At 58.2% G+C, this 25,671-nt stretch overlaps 11 protein-coding genes across 11 annotated transcripts; 7 read left to right on the top strand and 4 right to left on the bottom strand.

Annotated features, from left to right (window-relative positions):
- Nucleotides 1-675: 675 nt before the first annotated feature.
- EHS24_008055 (uncharacterized protein) lies at nt 676-2,022 on the top strand (the record flags this gene model as incomplete). The annotated part of the gene is made up of 4 exons (XM_028623382.1): nt 676-985; nt 1,035-1,039; nt 1,097-1,237; nt 1,360-2,022. 4 exons carry the CDS (start codon nt 676-678, stop codon nt 2,020-2,022), a joined length of 1,119 nt encoding a protein of 372 aa, XP_028476315.1.
- A 363-nt stretch (nt 2,023-2,385) lies between these two features.
- On the top strand, nt 2,386-4,303 carry EHS24_008054 (uncharacterized protein; the record flags this gene model as incomplete). The annotated part of the gene is made up of 10 exons (XM_028623381.1): nt 2,386-2,434; nt 2,521-2,594; nt 2,731-2,795; nt 2,830-2,929; nt 2,979-3,023; nt 3,071-3,185; nt 3,228-3,427; nt 3,473-3,685; nt 3,731-3,859; nt 3,899-4,303. The coding sequence occupies 10 exons, from the start codon at nt 2,386-2,388 to the stop codon at nt 4,301-4,303; spliced, it is 1,395 nt and encodes a 464-aa protein (XP_028476314.1).
- Nucleotides 4,304-4,586: 283 nt separating this feature from the next.
- MCM6 (MCM DNA helicase complex subunit mcm6) lies at nt 4,587-7,511 on the bottom strand (the record flags this gene model as incomplete). The annotated part of the gene is made up of 2 exons (XM_028623380.1): nt 4,587-7,149; nt 7,225-7,511. 2 exons carry the CDS (start codon nt 7,509-7,511, stop codon nt 4,587-4,589), a joined length of 2,850 nt encoding a protein of 949 aa, XP_028476313.1.
- A 299-nt stretch (nt 7,512-7,810) lies between these two features.
- EHS24_008052 (uncharacterized protein) lies at nt 7,811-10,711 on the top strand (the record flags this gene model as incomplete). Its single annotated transcript, XM_028623379.1, has 4 exons — nt 7,811-8,158; nt 8,207-10,291; nt 10,334-10,621; nt 10,673-10,711. The coding sequence occupies 4 exons, from the start codon at nt 7,811-7,813 to the stop codon at nt 10,709-10,711; spliced, it is 2,760 nt and encodes a 919-aa protein (XP_028476312.1).
- A 279-nt stretch (nt 10,712-10,990) lies between these two features.
- On the bottom strand, nt 10,991-12,777 carry EHS24_008051 (uncharacterized protein; the record flags this gene model as incomplete). The annotated part of the gene is made up of 4 exons (XM_028623378.1): nt 10,991-11,966; nt 12,004-12,540; nt 12,622-12,676; nt 12,738-12,777. 4 exons carry the CDS (start codon nt 12,775-12,777, stop codon nt 10,991-10,993), a joined length of 1,608 nt encoding a protein of 535 aa, XP_028476311.1.
- Nucleotides 12,778-13,506: 729 nt separating this feature from the next.
- On the top strand, nt 13,507-15,288 carry YDJ1 (Type I HSP40 co-chaperone; the record flags this gene model as incomplete). Its single annotated transcript, XM_028623377.1, has 4 exons — nt 13,507-13,520; nt 13,988-14,113; nt 14,173-14,327; nt 14,384-15,288. 4 exons carry the CDS (start codon nt 13,507-13,509, stop codon nt 15,286-15,288), a joined length of 1,200 nt encoding a protein of 399 aa, XP_028476310.1.
- A 1,342-nt stretch (nt 15,289-16,630) lies between these two features.
- Nucleotides 16,631-17,026, bottom strand: EHS24_008049 (uncharacterized protein; the record flags this gene model as incomplete). The annotated part of the gene is made up of 1 exon (XM_028623376.1): nt 16,631-17,026. The coding sequence occupies one exon, from the start codon at nt 17,024-17,026 to the stop codon at nt 16,631-16,633; it is 396 nt and encodes a 131-aa protein (XP_028476309.1).
- A 346-nt stretch (nt 17,027-17,372) lies between these two features.
- Nucleotides 17,373-18,229, bottom strand: EHS24_008048 (uncharacterized protein; the record flags this gene model as incomplete). Its single annotated transcript, XM_028623375.1, has 2 exons — nt 17,373-17,413; nt 17,509-18,229. 2 exons carry the CDS (start codon nt 18,227-18,229, stop codon nt 17,373-17,375), a joined length of 762 nt encoding a protein of 253 aa, XP_028476308.1.
- Nucleotides 18,230-22,068: 3,839 nt separating this feature from the next.
- EHS24_008047 (uncharacterized protein) lies at nt 22,069-22,529 on the top strand (the record flags this gene model as incomplete). Its single annotated transcript, XM_028623374.1, has 3 exons — nt 22,069-22,074; nt 22,117-22,287; nt 22,350-22,529. 3 exons carry the CDS (start codon nt 22,069-22,071, stop codon nt 22,527-22,529), a joined length of 357 nt encoding a protein of 118 aa, XP_028476307.1.
- A 1,060-nt stretch (nt 22,530-23,589) lies between these two features.
- Nucleotides 23,590-24,338, top strand: EHS24_008046 (uncharacterized protein; the record flags this gene model as incomplete). The annotated part of the gene is made up of 3 exons (XM_028623373.1): nt 23,590-23,819; nt 23,867-24,013; nt 24,065-24,338. The coding sequence occupies 3 exons, from the start codon at nt 23,590-23,592 to the stop codon at nt 24,336-24,338; spliced, it is 651 nt and encodes a 216-aa protein (XP_028476306.1).
- Nucleotides 24,339-24,791: 453 nt separating this feature from the next.
- EHS24_008045 (uncharacterized protein) lies at nt 24,792-25,524 on the top strand (the record flags this gene model as incomplete). Its single annotated transcript, XM_028623372.1, has 4 exons — nt 24,792-24,812; nt 24,865-24,942; nt 25,159-25,425; nt 25,480-25,524. 4 exons carry the CDS (start codon nt 24,792-24,794, stop codon nt 25,522-25,524), a joined length of 411 nt encoding a protein of 136 aa, XP_028476305.1.
- Between the last annotated feature and the right edge of the window lie 147 nt (nt 25,525-25,671).

Here is a 25,671-nt window from a genome sequence, read left to right as displayed (position 1 = left end):
ATGACGACGGGGTGTGATAAGATGGGTGTCCCCCCAAAGCGTTCCCCTTGTGGGCTGGCGGCCTGGCGGTGCATTAAGCCTAGCTGCCAGCTGCCAGCTGCCTGCTGTGTTCGGCGCGTGTCGGTCCGTTTCCGTCCCAAACCCCCGCCGTAACGACGCCGTGCATGCGCGGGGCGTGCGCAACGGCGGGCCGGCTGAGGTGGGGTGTCTTTTGGGGTGACCATCGGAGGCTTGACAACCGCTTCTGCGCCATCACAGCCATTGTCTCACCTCACTACCCATCCATCCTTCTGCGCATTGCCTTCTCTTCCAATCCATACACCTCACTTCACCGTCGCTGTCTCGTCGCTGTCTCATCGTTCATCTCGACTCGTCGTCCTGTGTCCCCCAACAGTTTATCGCCAATTGCACATTACGAGGACTGTTCTTGTCTGGGACGCGTCGGACCCTGTCACGTTACGCACGTGTTGCCGAACCCGTGTGTCTCCTTCCCCCGACGGACATCGCCCCCTCTAGCCAGAATAGACAGCGCCGCCTTAGACCTTTCAAGGCCGTAGCGACGTTCACATCGCACACTGCACCTTCCCAACACACTCGGTGTATACCCAGACTCCCAACACCCAACGAACTGCGACCGGCTGTAGAAACTGGGCGGCTGAGATTGCACAACAACAAATGGACTCGCTCATGAACGCCCTATCGGCGCGGACAGCTGCCGCCGAACACCTGTCCCTTCTCGTCCCCATTCCGGCCTTGGCCACCCTCATCGCCGTGTACTGTACCTTTGCACCAAGATGGCCGGACGCTCGTTCGCGTGCATACATCCTCTCGACGCTGTCCAGCGCCATTTTGACCCTATCGTCACTACCATTCCTGTACGCCTATTGCAATGGCGGCGTGCCCGCAATCTTTCAGGCTGGACAGGAAGGATGGACCCATACGCTCGCCACCGTTATTGTCGCTGCGTTCGGGACATACCTCTTTGGTAAGTGGTATGGTATGATCTCCACGCAGCTTTTACTGACCCGTCACAGCTGATGTGAGCTTCTCTTTATCAGGCTGTCTGGCCGCCACCGTTTGCTGAACTGACACTCAGCTCGCTATCGGCTACGTTGCCTACCGCAATGAGGTCGGTTTCATCACCGGCTGGGTTCACCACATATCCTACATGGGCATCATGCTTCACCTTGCGACGTCAAAGCAGTCGTGTGTCTTTCTCACTGGTGCCATCATGGAGGTACGTGTAGGGTGGCAATTTGGTCATCTCAATAGCCCTTGCAAAACCACGGCTGCATGGAAGGGCGGCATCGACGCCGAACGTCGTACCTTGCAGCCCCAACGTCTATTGACGCCGCACAGCTACCAACTTTTGACCTGGCCATCTCGCACCTGTGGCCCCAAGTGCGAAGCGACGAGCGTTTCCTCGGCCTGATGGTGCTCACCCGCATCCTGTTCAACCTGGTACTTGTGATTGACTGTGCCCGCCCTGCTTCTCGCGCAGTCCTGGAGAATTCATGGGTTCCCACATCCATCCTCAGCTTGGCCCTTATACTCCACTCTACATGGATGCACGGTGGCATCAAGGGATACCTCAAGCGCCGCAAGAACGCTGCCAAAGCCGCCGAGAAGGAGCGTCTGGTGGCCAAGCTGGCACCCCTCGAGGTGCCTACTCCCGAGTTTGGCGGTGTCACTCCCGAAGACTCGCCACTCGTCACCCCGTACACGCCCTCGCAGCCGTCAGTCATGATTCCCGCCCACCTCTTCCCCACCATCACCATCCCTACCATGGCCAACCTCCCGATCCCGGCCATTCCGACCTTGTCTGGAATGGCTGCCGCTTTGCCACAAGCCAAAGTCAATCTCGAACAGATCCAGTTTGGCTTTAAGGAGGCTGTCCGGGAGCGTCTGGAGCGCTGGGAGGAGCAGCGCGAGCGGTTCGCTGCCGCCGGTGTTGCCCGTCTGCGCCGCCGTGCCGGCTATGCCGATGAGGATGCGATCGTGGACGTTCTGGATGGCCAGTAGTTGTACTTGTTGAAGGGCTTCAACCCCCTTTTCTATTCTGTATCCCTCCATTTATGACAGTAATGCACGTGTCCTGTTTGGACCATATGTTCATGCATAGAATGATAATGCAATTGCTAACATTGCATTATGCTCGCTGTGGTTGGGTGTTGCGTGCGACGCTTGGCCACCCCACTTTTCGCCACTGACGCGCGCCACGCAGGCTACTGCTTCGCTGCTTAGCGCCTGCGCACTTTCGGCCTGCGTCACCTCCACAACACGTCTCTCTTTCATTCTCACCATCCACCTTGTTCCCCCTTGTTCGCCTGGGCCTGGTCCCACACTTGTATCTCTAGCACGCACACAAGATAGCATACTCGCGCAATGCTCAAGGTTGCCGCCGCACTGCTCACCGCCGCTGCGCTTCCCCTCGGTACGTCACGCGCGATCCGTGTTTGCGGGGAAGGTGGAGAGGGGGCAGGCGTGGACACGTCCACCCGCTGACACGCATGCTCGCAGTGAACGCACACGGTCACCACAATGCCACCGAGATTGACGAGAGCAAGCCCATCGACGCCGTCATGTATGTCCATGTGAGTATCTGGTCATGGGCGAGTGTGCCGCAGCTCCATCCGTCTGGCGTGTAAGGCGTACCCTTTCCCTGTCACCACCCCCTCAACACACCCCTATGCCCCGCCTTGCAGCCTGCAACCTGCTAACGAGGCGTAGATGAGTCTCCAGACGTTTGTGTGGGGGCTGCTCTTCCCCGTCGGCATGGTCCTTGGTCTCTCCAAGTGAGTTTCAAAGGCGCCGCCGTGCTGACAATAGGTCCAAGTACCATGTGCCTCTCCAGAGCGTTGGCGTGGTGGTCACCACTGTCGCTTCATGGCTTGGTCACCACCATGGCGGACGTGAATTCCCAGAGACTGTAGGTTTGGGGATTGTCTAAGCTGTGCACCTTGTGCTAATGACCGCAGGTACACGGGACGATGGCCAAAATCATTACTTTCGTTCTGGTCGCCGTACGTGGTGGCCGACCATTGTTCAATGTGACGTACTGACCCGCCAGCAAACCGCGATGGGCATCTTCCTCAAGCTGCACATTCTCGAGAAGACGGTCCGTCCATGGGTCGTCCGCGCCCACGGACCTCTCGGCATGGCCTTTCCCGTCATTGGCTGGACCCGTAGGTGGACTGCTTCTGTTGAGCGCTGTCTGACATGCTCAGAAATGCTCTTCGGCGTCGCGACTGCCCTTGGCTTCTGTCGTGGCGGCAACCTCGGTCAGTGTGCTGCACACTATATCATGGGCTCGGCTTTCATTGGCTATGCTGCCATCCTGGTGATCATGCTCAATATCGGCGGCGAGTGGCTCAAGCGCACCGGTCGCAGCCAGGAGATGCTCGACAGCAGCGTCATTACGGCCTGGGTGGGTATCTCGGTCGTTTGCAGCATGCCTTTGCTGACCCACCAGGGCATTGTCAACACGTTCACTGAACACCACGGCGGGCCTTGGTCCCACAAGGACATGCAGCACACCATGATGGGCGTGCTCTGGTGGGCAGGCGGCATGCTCGGCATCTTTCTGAGCCGTAACGGCAAGCGCTCTTTCGTTCCTGCTGTCATCATTGTCTTCACTGGCTGGGGCATGTCGGCTCACGAGCAGGCGCTCATGATCTCGTCCAAGGTGAGTATTAACATCACTCTCAATTCCCTTTCACTGACCCATTAGATCCACGCCATGTTCGGCTACGCTCTCATGGCCGCTGGTGTCCTCCGCATCGTCGAGATCTGCTTTGTCCTCCATGACGGCCCCTCGGTGCCAGGCCATGCCCGCATCTTCCAGCATCTCCCTCCTTACGTGAGCCGCCACCTTCCCCACCTCCCCTGACCCCCTTAGCTCCTTACTCTAGGCGGCACGCTCTTCATGTCAGCCACCGACGAGGAGATGCACAACGCCGACAACCTCGGCATCGACCACGTCACGTACGCCCTATTTGACTTCTCGCTCAGCTTCCTCATCTACCTCGTCATCACGTTCCTCGTGCATCTGTACTCCAACTCCGGACGTAACGCCGCCAAGAACACTGAAGTGACGGGCGAGACGGCGACCGAGAATGGCTACGCCACCCTCAGCCAGCGCGCACCGCATACCCTTGGTGACGAGGAGGACGATGGGCCAGAGGCGTACGAGCTCACAGAGCACACGAGCCTCGATGGCGACGATGACGCGGTCAAGATTGGTGGCGAGGATGAGGTCGACTGGATTGACGGCCAGAGGCGGGGCGGAGGCGTGCGTCTGTAAATATCTTCGTTAGCTTGATGTAGAGTGTCTCGTCTGCGCGCTACGAGTTTTGTTGTGCCGCCAGGATGCCCGGGAACCTTGGGACCCCAGCTCGCATCGATTCGCACTTGGTTGGGTAGCGTCTCCTTCTCCAGGCAGCATGTCCTTCTCCAGGCCATTGTCCGGTAGGCATAACATCACACATAATACAGTAACTTAATAGCACTATCTACATCTCCTTCCATCACACGGGCAGAAACCAGACGCTCCCTGTGACCCAGCCCCATATAGGCAATCAAGCATGTTAGGGCATGGGGACAGAGCTCGAAAGGTCGCTCAAGTCAACCTGCGGGTGAACGAGGTAGTGGACCTTATCATCCGCACTTGCAGCAGTGTCTTCGTCCTGCTCCGACGGCTGCAGACCTTCCCGGACATCACCGCGGATTTCAAGCAGGTAGTTGTCACGGGCAAGCTTGGTAAGGGCCTTGCCGATGAGCTCGCCCTCGCGATCGATGTCCTCGACAGACTCCATGTGCTCCTCGCGCTGTTCGAGGTACCACGCGATGAGCTCGTCGCGGTCAACACCGGCGCCAGTCGTGCGCTCCAGATCGGACAGGTGGATGACGATCTGGTTCATAATTTCCATGTAGCGGTTGTAGGTGATGCGCAGCTTGGGCTTGGACGCGGCAGGGGCTGGGACCGAGGACGAGTCGCCATTAGTCTCCGCCAAGGTGTTGTTGTAGCTCGACTCGGCGGCTTCGAGCGCGGCCACGTCGGCGGCATCGATCTCGTCCTCGTCCATGGCGTCGTCACCGGCCTCGCCGGCCTGGCCCGGGAGATCTGCTTCCTCGTCATCGTCAAACGAAATGTCATCCTGCTCGACGTGGATGATCGACTGGCGGAGAAGAGCGTAGGCCTCCCTGACAATGTTGGGTGTAATGTCATCTCTGCAGTTGACGCGGGCAATAGCCTCCGAAAGACGGATCATGGACTCGAGCTGACGGACGGTGATGCGGAAGTTGGATTTTCCGGGACCACCTTCATCCTGGCGGAGGTCGCGGTACTTGTTGACCAGGACCGCCGAGGCCGCCGAAGTAAGCTTGGGCGAAAAGGTGCGCGCGTAGCGCACGTAGCGCTGGATTGCCTCGGTGCTATACTCTGGCTGGATAGCGGCGTCGCGGAAGCGGTGGACGTTGACAATGTGCTGGGCGATGTGCAGGTCAACTGCCTCATTGCACTCGTCGAGAACGACAAAGAAGAGATCAAAACGCGACATGATAGGGGCCGACATGGCAACGTTTTGGCGCAGAGACATTTTGCGGTTGTAGCGACCGCCGATTGGGTTGGCCGCAGCAAGAATCGAGGTGCGAGCGTTGAGAGTAGCTTGGATACCGGCCTTGGCAATTGAGATGGTCTGCTGCTCCATGGCTTCGTGAATAGCGACCTGGTCGGCAACGTCCATCTTGTCAAACTCGTCAATGGCGCAGATACCATTGTCGGCCAGCATGAGTGCACCGGCCTCGATGGTAAACTCGCCGGACTCTTCATCCTTGACGACAGCTGCAGTCAGACCGGCAGCCGATGACGCCTTGCCCGACGTGTAGACAGCGCGTGGGAGGAAGCCACAGACGTATTTGAGGAACTGCGATTTGGATGTCGACGGGTCGCCGACAATGCAGACGTTGAGGTCACCACGGAGGTTGATACCCTCCTGGGTCTGCTTGTGGACACCGCCGATGAGTTGCAGGAGAATACCCTTCTTGACAATCTCGTGGCCGTAAACGGTAGGGGCAATGCTCGAGACGATCCGCTGGTAAATGTTGTCGGTGTTGCGCATGGCGTTGAGCTCGTCGACCTCTTGTTGAGTGAGGGTTTTGAGAAACGTGTCCCGGTCGTTTTCGTCCGCATCAACACGGGGATCGGTGCCACCACTGCGAGCGTCGGCGTTCTGAACCATGCACGCGAGGAAAGCAGTCTTGTACTGCAGGTCGCGGACACCGAGGGCCTTGAGACCCGAGACACCTTGCGACGCGACACCGCCGTCGTTGCGGCCACCACGGTTCTCGCGCATCATCTCGGCGTTGACACCGGGGAGACCAAGCTGCGAGACGTCGGGAACGACAATGAAAGAGCCGGTAAAGGTACACTTGTCACCGGCCTTCGCCTTTTCGACAACCTCAGCGCGGAGAATGACGTCCAGGGAGCGGGGCATGGAACCAGTGGGGATCTCGTTGGCGTTCTCCTGGATGCGGACCTTTTGCCAGTCGTTAAACTTGGACTGCTCGATTGATAGCTGCCAGCTCTTGCGGTTGGAGCAAGTGACGTTTTGACACATTATCGGCTCGGTGTACTTGAACTGCTGTTCGACGTCGTAGACCCAAGTGTCGCACTCCATACAGCGGAACGTGCCGGACACGAGCTCGGGACGCACTTCGGAGGTGCGGGTGACGGTTCCCGAGATGCTCATGAGCTGGCCGACCTTGTCCATGCGGAGATCGCGGATACCGCTGGTGAGAGGGAGGCCGTAGAACGCAATGGTAAACTCGCGCGTGCTGATGGATGCCTGGCTGACGAGCGTGGGGTCGTCTGAAAAGCTGGCCGTCATGTAGTAGTACGTCGGTTCATACTTCTTGACGAGGTTTTGCAATGCGCGACGCAGATACGGCAGGAAGCGGTAGTACTGCTGCTGGATGGCGCGTGCCAGAATCTCTTCATACTCGAGGAGGTGGCCAAAGTCGATGTAGAGCGTTGTCTTCTCAAACTCCTTCAACTCCTTGACCTGCTGGATATAAGGCCTTGCCTCATCCACATCGACACCTCCGCTCATCGATGCAGGTGTCTCGGGGAACGCGATTTGCCCAGTATAGCTGAGAATGGTCAGCGAGCTCCTCCCTCTTCCCCACGTTCAGCCACCCGGTGATGGCGGCAGGCGCAACGCTCACGTTTCCAAAAATGTCTCCAATTCCTTCGATACCTTCTCGCCAGTAGCATCCCTGACGCGGGGGATCGCGTCAGTGTCGGTCGCCAGACGTGCACGGGTACGCGAACGCTGTGTTACGTTCTGGCCTGTTTGAGCCTCTGTGCGAGGCGCGCCACGGCTGCCGCCCAAACCGTGGACGTCGTCAAAGGCGAGAGGGTCGATGGCCGGGCGGGAAGCATTGATTGATGAATTGGGTGAACCTCCTGGTGCCGAGGATGGGGGCATGGGTACGTGGTACGGGGAGGACATGGTGGACATGGGTGGTGGTGGTGGAGATGAAGAGGAGGGCAGGGGAGATTACATTGAGTGAGGCCCTCGACGCGTCGTTGGGTCGCAGTGCTGCTCGACGCGTTTTTGATTCCGATAATATTACGTAAAATCTCATTACTCCCATCGGGTTGCTCCGACCGACTGACCCGACCCACCCAGGCCAGGATGAGATCACACACGCGGTGTATTGGCGTCATTTCAAGGGGGCTCACGCTGGTCACTACTCGCCACATTCCCAGGTCTCGCGCTCGGCCCATCTTCCCATCTCCACATCCACCATGGCAGAGCCAAGGCCATCCACAGACCAGGAGAGTGCACCCCTGCTCGCCGGCGCAGGCCACGATCACGACGACGATGACGAGCCGCAGCGCAAGGCCTTTCTCGGCATATACGATCCGTCGCGACCCCTCACGGCCCTGGAGCGCGTCCTTGCAGTGACCGCGTTGCTCCTCCTACTCGTCTCGGGCACCTTTATCGGTCTCTTTGCGGGTACAGAGCACACCCTCAAGAAGGAGCGCAAGCACCATGACAACTCGCCCGACCACCCGACTGTCACTGCAACGACAACCGAAGTGACGACCACGACTGTCCCTGTCCCCGGCCCCACCGGTGGTGTCCCCTCCAAGGTGAGCTCGCGCTGCACCCAGTAAACGACCCGTAGCTAACCAGCCCAGGGTGTTTGCACCACTCCCGATTGTGTACTGCTGTCGGCCTCCATTCTCAAGGGCATGAATGCCTCTGTCGACCCTTGCGACAACTTCTACCAGTTTGCCCTTGGCGGTTGGCTCGACTCGGTGACAATCCCTGCCGACCGGGCTCTCGCTGGCTCGTTCTACGAGGTTGCCGATAACAACAAGCGTATCATCAAGAAGATTATTGAGGCTATCCCCGAGGAAGAAGGAGATTCGCTTGATGCCGAGAACGAAAACCTCCAGAAGCTCAGGCGCATGTACGATAGCTGCATGGACGTCAACACCCTCAACACTGTCGGACTGGAGCCCTTCCTTCCGCTCTCCGACTTTGTCCTCGAATCGTTTGGCAAGTTTAACCTCAACCCGATGCCCGGAGACGATGCGTTTGTGGGTGGTGACGATGTCACCGGAGCGTACACCGACGACTATGTGCTTCCCGCAGAGCTCGTCAAGGCTGCGGCCGAGGTCGAGTACTACCGCAATGCCAAGAACCGCGGCTCATTTGGCCCTGCCCCTACTGAGCATGTCGCGACCGAGTCCCTCGTCGACCTGAAGACTCCGGAGATTTCCAAAGAGCGCCGTGACAAGATCACCAAGACTCTTGCTTTCCTCCACTCCCGTGGTGTCGACTCGCTGGTCCAATTTGCCATTGAGGGCGACGCTGGCGGTGAGGACCCCCAAGTGCAGTCTCTCTGGCTGTACCAGTCGTTTGGAGGTCTGCCTTCCAAGGAGTACTACGAAGAGGCGCCGATTGTGGACCTCTACCAGAGCGTTGTTGCCGGCATCCTGCAGAACATTGCCGAGACGTCTGACAAGGACTCGTTCATCAAGCGCGACATCGTCGTCGACGTTGCCCAAGAGCTTGCCGAGGAGCTCGCAGCCGATGTGGCTGACGGATGGCCGTGGCCGTGGCCTGGGGACGACAAGCCCCAGCCAGGCCAGTCGCTCGAGGAGCGCATGCGCAAGCTCGCTGCCCAAGTCGTCCAGTTTGAGCGCAAGGTTGTCAAAGCGGGTACTGACTTCGAGTTCCTCATGAACCCGCACTACGCGTACAACCCGTACTCGTTTGACGAGGTCAACGACGCGCTTGGCTTCCTCGACCTGCCCACGTACCTGTCCACCTTTGCACCGCGCATCAGCCCCTCCAACATCACTGTCACCTATCCACCCTACCTCAAGGCCATCACGAAGCTCGTGGCCAACGTCCCCGACCACGTCCTGTCTGGGTACTTTGTCGCCAAGCTTGCATTGTCTTACGCTCCCGCCCTCGGCCCCGAGGTCGGCGTGCGTTCTGAGAAGCGCCGTCTCGAGGAAGTCCTCCAGGGTATCAAGAAGGGTACTGAGGAGAACCGTCAGGACGTCTGCCTTCGCTGGGTCGACAACACCGTTGGCTACATTGCCGGTCGCGAGTTCGTTCGTGAGGCCTTCTCGCCCGAAGCCAAGGTCGACGGCGAGAAAATCATCACCGACATTGTCTCGGCGTTCCACAAGAAGCTCCCCAGCATCAAGTGGATGGACGCCGAGTCTGCTGCCGCTGCGCAGAAAAAAGCCGAGGCCATCCTCCCCAAGGTTGGTTACCCGCTGTACCCCGACACCACCAAGCCGGAATCCATCAAGAACTGGTACTCTCGCCTCTCCATTGACCGCTCCGATTTCTTTGGCAACGTTCTCCGTTCCGAGCTCCTCGACAACTCGCGCACATGGCTCACCCTGGGTCGCCAGCGCAACCGAGACTCCTGGGAAATGCTCCCACAGACAGTCAACGCCTATTACAGCCCTCCCGACGGCGAGATTGTGTTCCCCGCAGGTATCCTCCAGCCGCCCTTCTACCATCTCTCGTGGCCCGCATACCTCCGCTACGGCGCATTTGGCGCAGTGGCCGCACACGAGCTCACACATGCGTTTGACAACTCCGGCGCGCAGTATGATGAGAAGGGGCGTCTGAGGGACTGGTGGACCAACCAGACTGTCGCTGCGTTTGAGGAGCGTGCGCAGTGCGTCGCAAAGCAGTATTCCAAGTTCTATGTCCTCGACCCCGAGGGCAACAAGGTCTTCGTCAACGGAAACGTGAGGAAACCTCCCTGTTGTTGTGCCCACTAACACCTCCAGCTCACCAACGGCGAGGACATTGCCGACTCGGGCCTCGCCCAAGCTTACGCCGCATGGCGTGCCGTCACTCCCGACGACAAGCCCTTCTCCCTCCCTGGCCTCGACTTTACGCCTGAGCAGCTCTTCTTCTTGTCGTTTGCGCGCGTGTGGGCCCAGATCGCACGCCCCGCCACGGCTGTCGCGCGCGTGCGCACTGACCCGCACTCGCCGCCGTACTGGCGTGCGATCGGCACGCTGCGAAACCTGCCAGCGTTCCACGAGGCGTTTGCATGCAAGCCTGGTTCTGGAGTGAGTTGCAGCTGGGGCAATGTTGCGATGTTAGAAGCTAACTGGACGTAGATGAACCCGCTCAAGAAGGACCAGTGCGAGCTCTGGTAAGGTGCCCGCGCTTTGTCGAGCGTTCAGTTCATGAGAGCCTGAAACCTATGGACAAATCGACAAGAAGTGTGTGTGCAGAATGCATTTGATCGCTAGTGCTGCGGGGTCAATGGACCCGAGGGGAGAAGACCCAGAATTGCTCGAGTTGCCTGAGACAGCTCTTCGCGTCCCGGGTCAACAGTCTACTGACCTCATGTTGCTGGACTGCTGCTCGAAGCTGTCACCTTGCTCAGAGATACCCCAGATGCCTTACATGTTTCAGTCGCGTACATAACTCTACTATTCCTTCTTCCCGTCCTCATTGCCGTCCTTCTCATCCACCTCGATCGCTCCCTCTCCCTCCTTGGACTCCTCATTCTCCTTGTCCGCCTTGTCCACACTACTCTCGTCTCGTTCCTTCTCAGCACTCTCAGCACTCGCCATCTCAGCATCCTCGTCGCCAGCGGTAGCAGGCACATCCGCACGACTCGCCGTGCGAGGCAAGGGGGCGATCTCGCGCTCGGCCAGGTCCGCCTCGGCGCTCTCTCCAATGACGGTAGTGGAGCTGAGCGGGACGGGGCGATCACTCATTCCGTGCGGGGTCATGGCACCGTGCTCGCCCACGCCACCAGTGGAGCCGGCACCGGCAGCGTCTGGCGCGGTCGAGGCAGTCTCGGCGTGTCCGTTCGACGTGATGGGACCTGCGTCAAGCTCGTCTACTCGGCCCAGGTATGACTGGTGGCCTGGGTCGGAGGAGTCGCCATTGCCGTTGGCACTGGTCGTCTCGGACGAGGCAGCCGTGCTGGGGCCTACACTACTGGCCTCCTCCTCAGGCTCTGGAGTAGGACTGCGCGCCCTCTCAGCTTGCTGTCCTGCAAACGCTCCACTGCTGCCAGTCTCGAGCATGAGTGGGGACATGAGGGAATCCTCCATCGCCCCGTCTGAGTCGAGCATGGCTTCACCCAAACCATCGTCATGGCCGTGGACGAGGAAGGGGATGGGGGAGAACATTGGCGTCATTGAGCCGGGAGGCACGGTCGAGTCTTCAGATGAACCAGACATGGACGCCGCGGCAGAGGTGGAGCCCGGGGAACTTGCGGAACCCAATGCCTCCACAGGTAGACTGGTGGGAGGGACGTAGGTGTATGAGGGCGGGGTGTATGCCGTGGTCACGTTGAGCATCTTTTCGATTGCGCGAAGGAACTTGCCCAACGACGTATGGAGCTTTGTGGGTGCCAAAAGGAGCTCGGCGAGGCGCTGTACCGTGAATGGGGCACTGAAATGTCAGTGAACGGCAGGTTGATGAAACTCACAACGTCAACTCTTCGAGCCTGGTGGCGACCTTCGCCACCTCCTTCTTGCCGTCCTCCTCATCCAGGTACGCAGTCAACTTGCGACCACCAATGATCACCTCCTCATCCCACTCTTCGTCAAACGGGTTTCCCCGCGCTGAAGGTGTACCGCCGTTCACGCGCGGCTGCTCGCCGGACATGGACCGGCGTCTCCGTCCAGAGTCGAGAGGAGGGAAGGGAAGAATGACAAGCCCACCCTGCGTGGATGGCCGAAGAGATGCGTCAGCCGCGTCATCCCGAGGAGGGGTGAGACCCCCTGAACCCTCGCCATCAGACCAGCCGCCACGGCCGGGGGAGAGGAGGAGCGCATCGCTGCTCGCACTGCCGCTGCTTGCGCCACTCGGTCCGGGACGGGGTCCTGTGCGCGGTGGTGTGGATTCAGCAGCAACCACAGGTACCCTTCCTGCCAAGGACACTGGGGGGCCTAGTTCGAGGAAGAGAGGTAGAGCAGCGAGGAGCGCGAGGTAAAAGTGGTGTCGGAGTGTCGGCCAGTCGCAGCTGTGTCGTGTGAGCAACATCGGCGGTGTGTGGCCGACGCACGGCCTGAGAGCGACCTGCACGTCTGCATCCAGTACTCACTCAAACTTCGCCGTCTGGGCCAGCTTCTCCAACACGTTGTCCACCGTGTCTACCTCTGGACGTTCGTTAGCCACTGTACTTTGTCGTTCTCGTTGGGATTGTTTGTTCAAACGAACCTGGCTTGACTGGGCGTGATGCCCTTGTAGTGGGCGCCATATACGGTAATAATGTGTAGATTGGAAGGGTCTGTCGGGGGGCAAGAGCCTGGTTGGAGCTAGGAACAGTAACGATGAGTGAGGAGTCAGGAGGGACGGGAGTTGGGTGATGGATGCTGGATTGTGTGTCGACTGGAGTTCGCTGGCCGCTGGCGGACGCAACAACAATCGGCCCAACACATTAAAAGGGGGGACGGTATATTTAAACAGCGGCGGTCGCGGAATTAAATACACGTGGTCTCCCCGCCCCAAGGCCGCCGGCGACCACCGTGCCGAAATTTAGTTCCGCCGTCGTGTCGCCGCCTATTTGGGTGGCGTCGAAGCTGCTGGAGAATTCGCTGCCCTTCGTCACAGCCACGCCGCGCAAGCCCGACTCTGTTGAGATGCACACTACGAATGGCACATGCATCGTCCAGCGTCGCGTTATGCGTTTTCCACCAAGATGCAGTGTGCTCAATTGGATTAGTCAGGCGGGTGGCAAGAGAGAACAGCATTCTCGCATCGCTGCTGCCGGAGGCATCTTTTCTGCGCCGTGACGGCCCCAGTTCCTCTTGCCTCTCCCCCTGCTCGGCCTGCTCCCTGCCGCGCGCGGGCGGCACGTCCTTTGCTGGCAGTCCGGTCGGGGCAGTCGCGGCGGCAACCCCTTGCTTCTAAAATTCCCATTTCCTACATCCAATTCTCCTCTCCTCTCAACTAATCAACACCCAACAACCACCAACCACCCTTCGTCATGGTTAAGGAGACGTGAGTAGACACAACTGGCTCTTGCGGTCATCACATACAACTCGACGGTGCATGTGCACAACCCCCTTCGACTGCTGTGCGCGCCGAACATTGTGCACGCGCCTCGTCCCGACCACTCCTTTTGCCATCACAGCAAGCCAGGCCACCCCAAATCCATGATGCTGACGCCGCCGCCTTCCTTTCCTCAACTCACGGTTTGCATCTATGCTCTTGCAACATGCTCCACACACTTGCACATGACCTGATGCGCACAACAGCGAGTACTAGTGAGCTTGCCCGGACTTGTGAAAGTGGAACCCGTGAGCACTAGAGCTGACCAAGCTCCTCTTCTCGTCTCAAACTCGACTCTCTCCCTCCCTTTCCTCTCTCTCCCTTTCCTCTCTCTCCCTTTCCTCTCTCTCCCTTTCCTCTCTCTCCCTTTCCTCTCTCTCCCTTTCCTCTCTCGTTGCTTTCGCTCTCCTTCGCAGCGACCTTTTGGGTGTGAACCCTTCGGCTGGTGACGATGAGATCAAGAAGGCGTACCGCAAGAACGCCCTCAAGCACCACCCGGACAAGGGCGGTGACCCCGAGCTCTTCAAGGAGCTGACCCACGCGTAAGTGACAAACCGTTTCGGCTCCCGGCAAGGTCAGGTAACTGACTGTTCGTTCACAGTTACGAGGTGCTTTCGGACGGCAACAAGAGGTCAATCTACGACCAGGCCGGCAAGGAGGGCCTTGAGGGCGGCGCTGGCGGTATGGGCGGCATGGACCCTCAGGACCTGTTCAGCCAGCTCTTCGGCGGCGGCGGTGGTGGTTTCTTTGGCGGTGGTGAGTTCATGACAGAGCCCCTACCTAACGGCGTATGTTTCTGACACACACCTCAGGTGGTCGCCCATCTGGTCCCCGTCGCGGAAAGGACCTCGTTCACCGCATCGTCGTTTCGCTCGAGGACCTGTACAAGGGCAAGGTGCAGAAGCTTGCTCTGTCCAAGTCGGTGCTCTGCAAGGGCTGTGACGGCCGCGGCGGCAAGAAGGGCGCTGTCCACACCTGCACGTCATGCCGTGGCCAGGGCTTCAAGGTCATGTTCCGCCAGCTCGGCCCCATGATGCAGCAGATCCAGCAGCCCTGTAACGAGTGTGAGGGTACCGGCGAGATCATGAACCCCAAGGACAGGTGCAAGACCTGTAACGGCAAGAAGGTCATTTCGGAGCGCAAGGTCCTCGAGGTCCACATCGACAAGGGCATGAAGTCGGGCCAGCAGATCAAGTTCCAGGGCGAGTCGGACCAGGCTCCAGGTGTCATCCCTGGCGATGTCGTTATCGTGATTGAGGAGAAGCCCCACGAGCGTTTCCAGCGCAAGGGCGACGACCTCTTCTGCGAGCAGGACATCGACCTTCTCACCGCCCTTGCCGGCGGCGAGTTCACCATCCCCCACCTCGACGAGCGCGCTCTCCACGTCACCATCGTTCCTGGCGAGATCATCAAGCCCGGAGCCATGAAGTGCATCTCGTCCCAGGGTATGCCTTCGTTCCGCCACCACGAGATGGGTGACCTCTTTGTCCGCCTCAACGTCATCTTCCCCGAGACTCTTGGACCCGAGTCGTTCCCCCTCCTCGAGAAGGCTCTTCCTACCCGTCCTGCTCTCCCCAAGTACGACGCCAAGATCCACCTCGACGAGGTCACTCTCGAGGAGCCCAACGACCGCCAGCGCCGTACCGCCAACTCGAACGGCGACGACATGGACGAGGACGACGAGGACCGCCCCGGTGTCCAGTGCGCTCAGCAGTAAACGACGCACCACGCGAACTTGGGACGCAAACCCTTTTAAAAACACGCACGGTGCTACCACCCACCACCCACCCACACGACCCTCTTCATCTCGCTTGCCACCGTATACCCTGTGACCACGTCGCCATGATAGACTCATCGTTTCATGTCTTTAGAGCATTGGTGATGCAACCTATGTACGACCGGGAACGGTTGAGCCACGCCTCACAGCTGACGCCGCGAGGTGGTGACTAACCCAACCCAGTGCAGACAAGGGACATATTTTTAGGGCAGATACTGACGTCGTCATGGGACCGAAATGTTCCACCGCGCCAGGACTGGCCACCCACTCCCGGCGTCGGCTCCTTCCCGCACCTTTGCTTCTTTGTCGTGCAGCAAGAGCTGACCATGTGTGCTGAATGCCGATACTCTGTCTTGGTCAATCAATGTGGGGCTTCTTGCCAGTCCTGCTGAGAGGGGACGGAGCGGAGGGCCACAGAGCGGCCGATATTGTTATTCATTCTGTGTCCAAAGAGCCACTTTCCGGATTGAGCACCATATGCCCGACATAACGCCTACCAACGAACCCCCCCCCCATGGAACATACAATGCACAGTGATATACATCCATCATACAACAATCGACGTACGGAGGCAATGTGTGATGCTATGGGTCGTCTGTTTCCTGGGTGGGAGGGAAGGGGCAATTCGTGGCATCGTGGGTTTCGTGAAAGGCGTGGCGTTTGCGGTGTGAGAGGACAGACGAGAACGAGGGTGGGGTCGAGAAGGGAGATGTAATGCACGCCATGGGATGCGGGCATGGTGGTCGCCAAAGTCATTGATGTGAACATGGGAAGACATGGGAGACAGGAGAGTCTAGGTGGGGTCGTCGGGGATGTGACAAACAAGGCCCCAGTGACGGCGTCTGAGAGGATCCTACTCTTCTGCCGCCACATGAGAATGGAATGGGTATCGTGCCGCATCCCACCGCGCCCCCGGTTCGGATAACGACGTGCGGATGTGTGGTCGTGTGAAGATTGATTCTGGTTCGGATTCAGATGAGGTCGTTGGGGAAATGGTTCGGTTCGTTAATAAGAACTGGTGGTACAACGCGGCATGGGCTGCAGGCCGTGAGATGTGTATGGGCCGGCACAGACAGAGTGGCGATGAGGGCAGCGTCAAGGTGGCTGGGTGCAGGCCAGGGAGGCCAGAGCTGGTGTTCAGGAATGTGTGGTGTTCAGGAATGTGTGCTGACTCTGAGTACAGACAGGCATCCCAGAGACCAACGCGCGGGGCTTGCGAGCAATGACGCTGTCACCGCACTCTGGGGAATAGATGGACCCGGCGAGCACTGTGGCCGGAGTTCTACCACAGACTCCACCGCCTCGATGCCATGCGAGGCCGCTTCCTCGACCCATCACGTGCGTCGTCCTCGTCCTCGCCATCGGCATCGGCGTCGGCAGACTCTGTCTCGTCGTAGTCGGGCGGGAAGAGCGCCACTTCGTCGAAGCACACCCGACCAGGCTGGTTCCGTAGCTGTCTTGAAGCACGTTCGAGGTCAAAGCCCATATCTACATCCATCGCATCGTCGGTTGGGATCAGGAGGGGTCCAGAGATGGGACGAGGGGCTGGAGAGACGGTGCGCTGGCGACGCCCTTTTGAGCGTGAAGAGGTGGGCGAGAGGAGCTGGGTACTTGATGAGGGGCGTGCCACAACTGGTGATGGGGCAAGGATACCGGGCTGGACAGTCGGTATGCGCATTGTCGTCTGAGGGTACGTGTTAATGGGAAAGGAAACGCCGGCTGGGGTGGCGGAGATGGTAGGGAGAGGGACTGGAAGGGTCGTTGCGCGCGGATACCCGACAGCCACGGCGTTCAGACCACCAGTCGGGCTCGATTGCATTTGCCCTATGAGCGTCATCGCTGCTGCGCCCGCCGCTAACTCGTGGCGAGCACTGGCTGGCGCTGGAATGGGGACCAGGGAGGCTGGAACCGCAGCGACGACTGCAACGGGCTGGAGGCGGGGGGACGACGCAGCCGATGGTGTTGCGGTTAACTGTTGCGGTGAGGACGGGATACTGCTCGACGGGCGATGGCGATTCCGCGGTTCACGTTCCGGCGTTGGTGAGCGACATGGACTCGGCAGCCGCTGAGTCAACGTTAGGTGACGATTGCGGTGGGCCGGCTGGTCGGATTCCGAGCTATGGCTCGTGCTGCTGTCGCATGGTTCAAACTGGGTCGTACGAGCGGTGGTAGGCGAGGTCGAAAAGTGTGGGCGGCGTGCGCATTGGGGTGGCGAGGCAGGCGGTGTTGGCGGTGGAGGGCTGCTGCTCTGGAACGCGATGCTTCGCTGTACCAGAGTCGACAGGTCAACCTCGCCGCGCTCGCGTACGCCGCCGGTGTTGACTGAGGCAGGCGATGCAGCGCGGGACCGCACGCCGACGCGACTGCTGGATCGCGATCCGGTGCGTGATCGCGTACTCGTGCGCGACATGGTGGGTGACGGCGTGATGGGCGGCGGCTCCCGAGGTCGTGCTGCGTCGGCGGCTAACGATGAAGCTGTGGCACTGGCTGAGGAAGCGGTGGTCTGCTGCTGCTGCGGGGACGCATATGGGTGCGGGCGGACCATGGTGACAACGGCGGTGGACGGTGGCGGACTGGTCACGGGTATGCGACGCTCCCGCTCCAGTACGGAGAGAAGCGACCGCTCGGCGCGACTCTTTCGTGGTAGGGTGACTGTGCCAGGTGTCGCAGGAGACGCGTCCTGCGTCGCGTCCTGGGCAGACGACGCCATGCTGCTGCTCGTGGCCGATGCAGAAGTCGAGGCTGCCTGGGAAGACATGATGGTTGTTGTACGACTGATGGACTTGCCAATGGCCTGTTGGAGGGCAACCTGGAGAGCGCTGGCATTCGTCTGGGATACGCTGCCTGCGGGTGGCAAGGTGCGCTGCTGGATGCGGATCATGGGGATGGGGAAGTATTGATGGGGAGGTAGGTTCGGCCTATGATCCTATGAGGGAGACGAGGTCATGTGTGCGCGTTTGTGTTCTCTTCTTTGCGTCTTTACTTTTAACCTGGGCCGCCGGGCCCTCGTGCGCGCTCGACGTTGTACATGTTGTGTCCCCCATGCCGATGATGGGCGTCTGCCGCCATGGGCCCCGGCTTCGGGTCGATGGTGGCTTGTGAGGCAATGTGTCGCTGTCCCCACGTCCCATCAATCGTCCGTCTCACGCCAGTCATCGGCCGAGCAGCACTGCTCGTGCTTCTCCTGCGATCCTGCGAGCTCCTCGAGCTCCCTGGCCCTGTGGCCCCTCCGCATCACTCGTCTCGTCCACTCTGAGACGATGGCCATATCTTTCCGTATCAGGATGCCACATACGGGTATCTGCATGGGGCACAGACGCCCACCGCCCACTCCCGAAAACCATGACCTGCACATGTCCGCAAGATTCGACCGGGCGGGTGAGCTCAACGTCACCCTGCCCAGCCTGCCATTTGGCTAGCAACGCTCAAAGTGCAGCTAGCATGGTCCTCAATACTGGCAGACGCAGCACTGCAAGAGCATCCTCGCCAATGGCATGGCTCGTCTTGGCGTCCCGAGCTGAGCGGCTGCGTAGGGTCGCGGGACCCAGGAATCACGGGAAACTGACCGCCACCGTCCTGTTTGATCAGTTAAACTCCCACATACCGCTTACGGTCAATAGCAAACACGCGACACGCGACACGACTTGTGGAGAACCATTTGGCCGCCTGCCCCTGTTGGTAACGGACAACGCCGTGGCCACGTCTACCAGCTCCATAGATCCATAGATCCATAGATACATAGACTTCTGCCTCGTCGTTGGATTGGATAGGCTGCTGGGTCTGGGAGGGGCTTTTCTGTTCCTGGGGCCTGGTTCACCGAAGGAAGAAGGGTGGCGTACGGCGTCCTCGACTTCATCCCTTACTCGCTGAACTGTGCTCCAGAAAGCACACCGTTTGCGGCTTTTTTGAGCCAGTCGCAAGTGAATGCATCAGTGCATCAGTGGGTCAATGCGGCTCCCTCCCACGCGCCAGCTCGGGCCAGCTCCCTACTGCCATCCCACAGGCCACATATTGTCCAGCAGCCGGCCATGGCTACCTGTCCCCACCCCTCCCCCCTCCCCCCCCGCGCCACGGGACTGTCCGTGTCCAGCCTGCCATACCCACAACACAACACTCGGCGTATTGGCGTGTCGGCGTCCCATGGCGCCTGGCCAGATGTGCCGACATTTGATGAACGCACCTTGTTGTCCTTGCATAGGCATTATGCGCAGTACTGGGCATGGGTCGCTCGTCACGTCCGTGTGGACACACAGTCTGTCTGCGGCAGTACATAGGTTAACCACTTCGATCCGACGCTCTGTTGTATTGATACATTAGTTACTCTGATGAATTCGAAGCGCGAGCGGGCGATGGTACTTTGACCCAGCTTCAAACGACGCCAAAAAGTAAAAAGACACACAACCTCTGTGATCTCTGTGATCTGTGTGTGCTGCTTCTATTTTTCTTTCATTTCTTCTTTTGCCTTAGGGGACTTGAGCTGAGGAGACCATCAAGGCCCTAGCTGGTGATTCAGGAAGACGTCCACAGCGGAGTTTTGAGCTCCCGGGGCCCAATATAACTTTTTATATATTGGGACAAGATCAAGAATCGAACCAGGTTCATGGCTCCGCAAACACGACCGTTGATCCGCTGACGGCAGTGACGGAGTTCAACTGATCTCCATCTCCGCTGCCCGCACCCCCCAAGCGCTACCATGAATCAGCCACCGAACATTGCTGTAGCCGTGTATCTCTCTTTTCCTTTCACTCTCTAACCCATACAATCTTTGCCGCCAGTACTTTCTGCAGTACTATGAAGTGGAGACGTACAGTACTCCCTAGGCTGCCTAGAGTTCTGCGTAGCAGTTGCAGCGGTCAATAGACAGACAATAAAGAGAATGAGTCTGCGTAGCACAGAGGCGGGGAGCTTCCCAATTATGCCACAAGTCATCCAGTTTGAGTGAGAAACGGGGATATTGCTTGCCTTGTCCTACAACAGCGACGGCCAGATCTGCAAGGCTTTGGAGCAAGGGTTTAAGCGGAGGCGCTCCTTGACCAACATGCTACGACCCTCATTCTCCGCAGTACCTCAAGGCCGCGTAAAGAGTCCCGCTCACGCTTGGGGGAAGATCCACAGCTATCCCGTGTGTGATTGTTCTGTGCCCAAGCTCGCGAGTGCTGTCTTGACGTAACGAGGTGCACAATGTTTCTGGCGAATAACAGTTTGTGTGCCGCAAAAACGGGTCCGCCCAGCTGCCGTGCGTCTACCATTGGCGCCGTATGTGGTGAGCTGTGCATCGTTGATCGCTGGCTTCTCTGTACGGCAGGCCAGTGGAACCCACAGTCTGACGCTGGAATCACGAGCCAAGCCCTACCGTTGGTATCTTGCAATATTGGTGGGGGTTTGGCAGAGGAAGGCGTGCCTGCGTCTAGCCGGATCCCGCTTGTGTTTTGGAATTCCAGAACACTTGTCTGGGGGTGAGTTTCGGTTTACGGTGTTTGGGCCTGGTTGTGAGGGAGATTCCAGTCGGTGTTGAGCACTTGGTCGCAGAAATGCCGAGGCAGTGGACTCGCACGTATCAAGCGTTGCAATACTCTTGCATTCCGACTATCCACCCCGACAGCCTATCCGCCTCCTCTCACCGCCCATCTTCACTGTGAGGCATATGAAATCAGAGCGGAGTTGTACGGGGAAAAGAGGGTCGTACCGAAGATGCGAATGGAAGCCGCGAGTCTGTTGCAAGGCGATGGCGTCCTGCCCCAACACGACGTAAAAGACGCATAATTCAATTGCTCCCCCCAGGGGTTACCGGGACAGGCAACTACGGTTCTGTTAATTAGGCTCTTAAGGTTAACACATGCTCACGCGACGAAACGAGGGACTGGGGTCAGGATGGTGCGAAGAACTTCCCACCCATCAGTACCTTGGAGCTATGTGACGTAGATTTAGTCACGTCCGTTTACGACGCGCCTCCGCTTTCAGCGGAGACGAGAAACAGGCAAGGCGGGATTGGGCTTCCTCCTCACGTAAGGACACATACAATTGCCGATATCCTTCACTTCCTTCCAGTCGACATTGACACAGCTGCAGTAACTTGACAGGACAGGGGAAGTCTGTTCATCTCCGAGCAACGAGGACCATTGATACTCTCCAGAAACCGCCAGTATTTCCAAGAATCCAAGGAACAGACACACCCTCAGCCGGCGTAACTGGCAATAAGGCCTTCGGCCACGGGACAACCTAGAAGTAACCGTTCAAGGACCTAGGTTTACGATGTTGCTGGAGCCTGTTCTTTGACCTTCATAGCTGAAGGTGTCAATGCACTGCCTTGGTCCTACCGACCCGTGAGAACCACGTTTACAACCACTACCGGCATGAGGCGACCGCGTTAAGAACCATATCTCCTTCAAACACTTGGAGAACGGGGAGTGGGATGCATCAGCAGGGATACGCAGAGCCTCTGTTGTGACACCTCGAGTGATGGGCCTTTCCCTTGTCTCCGAGTGGTGCCGTACCGTCACGAACACTTTTCTCTCTTCCTCTCATGCTTCCCTTCTCAGAATCGAATAGCAGCGAGTCGCAAGAGGCATAATCAGCAGTGGAGCATACTTAACCGTGGGAAACGACAGAGCACAATTAGAGATATAAGGCCACAATGGAGCCGCGCAAGAAACCCTCCCATCGAGTCCTCACTCACTTCTGACCTCCCACTTTCAACACGGTTCATCAACAAACACCAACATGAAGGTCAGTACACCACCCCTGGCTCTGGACGTTACTGACAGTTAGTTCGCTCTCATTGCCATCACCCTCGCCAGCCTCGTCGTTGCTGTCCCTTTCACACCCGAGGAGATCCGCGCAGGTGCCGCTGCCCGTATTGGATCTCGTGACGCCGGGGTCGTCGAGGAGGGTCACACCATGCGCTCTCTGGACGACATGTCTAACGCGGATGTCATGAAGGTGAGAAAACCGAGATAATGCAGCAACCTTTAGATATACATCGTATAACTTACGCTCTACAGCGCGCTTGTTCTTACAACACGCCTTGCAACTGTTCTGGTCTTAAGGCTGGACTCTTCTGCGGTGACGGCGTCCTTGGCTGCACCCGTGGTCTTGTTTACCAGTGCTCTACCGACGGCCACACTACCTGTGTCTACGGCCCTCGCAACTCGTGCAAGAAGTGTAACGCGCTCTCTTGCTAATCTGAGCTATGCACTGGAGGAGCTTGTCCGAAGTCACAAAGAGAATAAGATCATGTACCAAAATGAATGAGTTTGAGCCGCCGCTTCTGGACTGCACCTGGATCTGGACATCATGTACAAACTTTACCCACCGCGGTGGTAGACAAAAGAGCTGTGACCAGGGCAGACAAGACGCAACCCCCAGAACGGCGGTTCTATGTAAAAACTCCCCCAACGACAAATATTGAGGATTTAACATTTCCACAAACCTTCGGCTCTTACTCTGGCCCAAGTCAGATGTCCGGGTGAGCTCAACCACGAGTGATGATGACCACCCGGCCAATTTTCTCATAGATGATATCATGACGCGTCTGTGTGTACTCACTTGGCATGGACAGCTTCCCTAGTCAACCGCTCAGTTTTCAGATCCATGCACTCGTCGAGCACCTCGAGATCTTACAAACCAGATGGGATCTCAGATTCACATCTGCCCCTGCCCGGCTATGTGTGTTGACTCCTAGCCAACTAGATGGTGGTCTCTGAATGAGTGGCGATTCCTCCAATAGAGAACGAAACGGATATCCAACGGATGCAGGACATCGGACGAGATCGGTGGCTGTGAGTGTCCGACAGTTGGCTCAGTGCAGGGAAAGGATCGAAGGCGGTAAACCTACGAACTTGGGTGTAAGGCGAGGATGACACAACGACATGGAAATCACAAACAGGGCTGACGCAGTCGTGCTATCTGGAGCTGCGCCTGCGAGGTTTGTGTACATGCGTGCCACAACCAGGGGACGATCACTCCGATTTTCCATCATTTTTTCAATATTTTCATCATTGTGCAGATCCGATACCGTGGACCCCAGATCCCCGCCAGTACTCATTGCGATGCATATGGACTGGATTTCGCCTAGATAATGAGGCATGGGACTTTGGAATGCAGTGGTAAACGGATTGGTGTCACAGAGTGTGGCGGTGAGCCAAGCTTTGCAGTGTCAGCGTTCACTTATGACGTCGACAACGCGCGAGACTTGAGAACATACAAAGGGCACCTGGAGCACTCCAAGAAGCGGTTGCTGCAATGAGTACCATGCGCATCTTTCTCATCACCATCCTCTTCGTCGTCACCGCCACTGCACGTTGGGTCAAGGACCTGTGTCCTGCCGGCGACGCGGCCCCCATCTTCCCAGCCAACCAGACGGTGTTGGGGCTACCTACCAACAAGACGCTCAATTTTGTCACAGTCGGCCGTGGCGTGCAGGACTATACATGCTCACGCCGCACATTCGTGAGCAACGGTACCCGCGCCAAGTGAGTCGAGCTGTGCTAGTGCCGTGAGCCGTGATTGACAGCTCCAGCTTGTACGATGTCGGCTGTTTCCTCACTGGGCAAAGCCTGATTCCCACCAGCCAGCTAGCGGCTAGTCTGCCCGCTCTGGCGCTTGAAAACATCCGGTTCCCGCAGATCGGTGCCATCCCCCAGCTAGCACTTGAGCATCAGTTTGTGTGAGTGACCGCCATGCGATTACGCGGACTGGTCTGACAACTATGACCCAGTCCCAATCCTGCCGGTGGAGCTGGCACGTTCCCTCAATTCCTCGATCCGGGCACCGGTTTCTTCGTCGTGCTTTCCGTCAATGCATCATTTCCAGCACCCCAGTCTGCCACTGCGGTCCCTTGGCTGGAGCTAGCGGCCATCGATGGCGACTTCGATTTCGGCACCACCGCTTTCCGCACAGACACCGTGGGCGGGGTGGCACCGCCCAGTCGCTGTCAGAGGGGGCAGACGGTGTCAGTGCCGTATGCGGCGCTTTATTGGTTCTACATATAAACGAGCGTGGACACGGTGGGGTCGCCCCTTTGTGCAAGGCAAAAGTTACTCTGTTATGAGATTTTACCTCTGCGGATATTGTGGTGTGTGCGTGTGTGTGTCAGGAATCGGGCCAGGCTCGAGAACTGCTACGCGTTTGCGTTAAGACAAAACTAGGCGGGAGAGTGTACGAGAGGGAGTGGGCGCGGGGCCGTGTGATCTTGACTCGAGGGTCGAGGATAGGCAATCGCTCACTAGCCACGGGACAACACTGCAAGGAGCGGCGTACTGGCCGTGGGCGGTGGGGGGGACCAGTCACGTGACTGAGAACAGGGACAGGAAAACCCGCGGCCAATGTGGCACTCGGGCGAGGCGACTTTCTCTAAACGATGTTTTGTTCATGCACATACTACCATTGTAACATAACCTGTCATCGTTGAAGTATCTTCCTCGTCGCCAAGCCTACGCAACAGGATGAGAAAGATAAATCAGCCAGTAGGTTTGGACGAGCCATTGTATATTGATACTGTGCGTTGTTGATGCGCAGGCCGGCCAGCTCAGTGATCGCGTTGACAACGCCCTTGCCGAGCTCTCAGCCTGGGAACAGAAGCATTCGGAGCAACTCGTGAGTGGCACAGGCCAAGCCGGCCTGTTACTCACTACTGCAGGAAACTTTGAGTTACTTCATCATGGCGCTGGAAACCCAATTCTCGGTGGTTGCCAGAGTACTGCGAATGTTCGACGACGGCTGCGCCCAAGTTTTCCATGTGGAAGGCGCACACACTGCCATACATGTCAAACAAGGGACTACTGTGAAGCATGAATTCATGAAGCCGTCAAGCACGCAACAGCCGCCAGTTCCAACCGTAACTCTCTCGCTACCGCCTCCGTGCAACAACGCGCCTCCGTGGCCGCGATGACTGCGCAAATTATCCCCCCGGTCTTCCAGCGCGACCCTGATGCACCTGTTGAGCAGTGGCATGAACACCAGGCGCCGCTCCAGAAGGCCCGCTTCGGCCGTGGCCTTGACACCGGCCCAATCATCGGTGGCAAGCGCAAGTGCGCCGAAATGGCTGATGTCGAGGGACAGGAGGTTTACCGTCATTTCGTGAGCTCTCGTCCACTTGAATCCATAAAAGTGCGATACTGACACCTGTTGCAGAAGATTCCTTCCAAGTCATTCGTTCTCAGCCACGTCGTCGACTAGTTCTTCGCGCCCGTCTCCAAGCGCCCCAAGACGGCGAAGCGCATTGAATCACAAGATCAGCCGCCTTCCCTCGTCCCTGAGGTTACTCCCACCAGCCAGGCTCCCTCACGGCGTTGCCCACAACAACGCCACAGCCAACTGCAACAG

The sequence above is a fragment of the Apiotrichum porosum genome (genome assembly GCF_003942205.1).
Source record: "Apiotrichum porosum strain DSM 27194 chromosome Unknown scaffold_6, whole genome shotgun sequence".
Classification (NCBI taxonomy): Eukaryota; Fungi; Basidiomycota; class Tremellomycetes; order Trichosporonales; family Trichosporonaceae; genus Apiotrichum; species Apiotrichum porosum.
The sequence above is the reverse complement of the archived record's forward strand: the minus strand, read 5'-3'. Positions and strand labels throughout refer to the sequence as shown.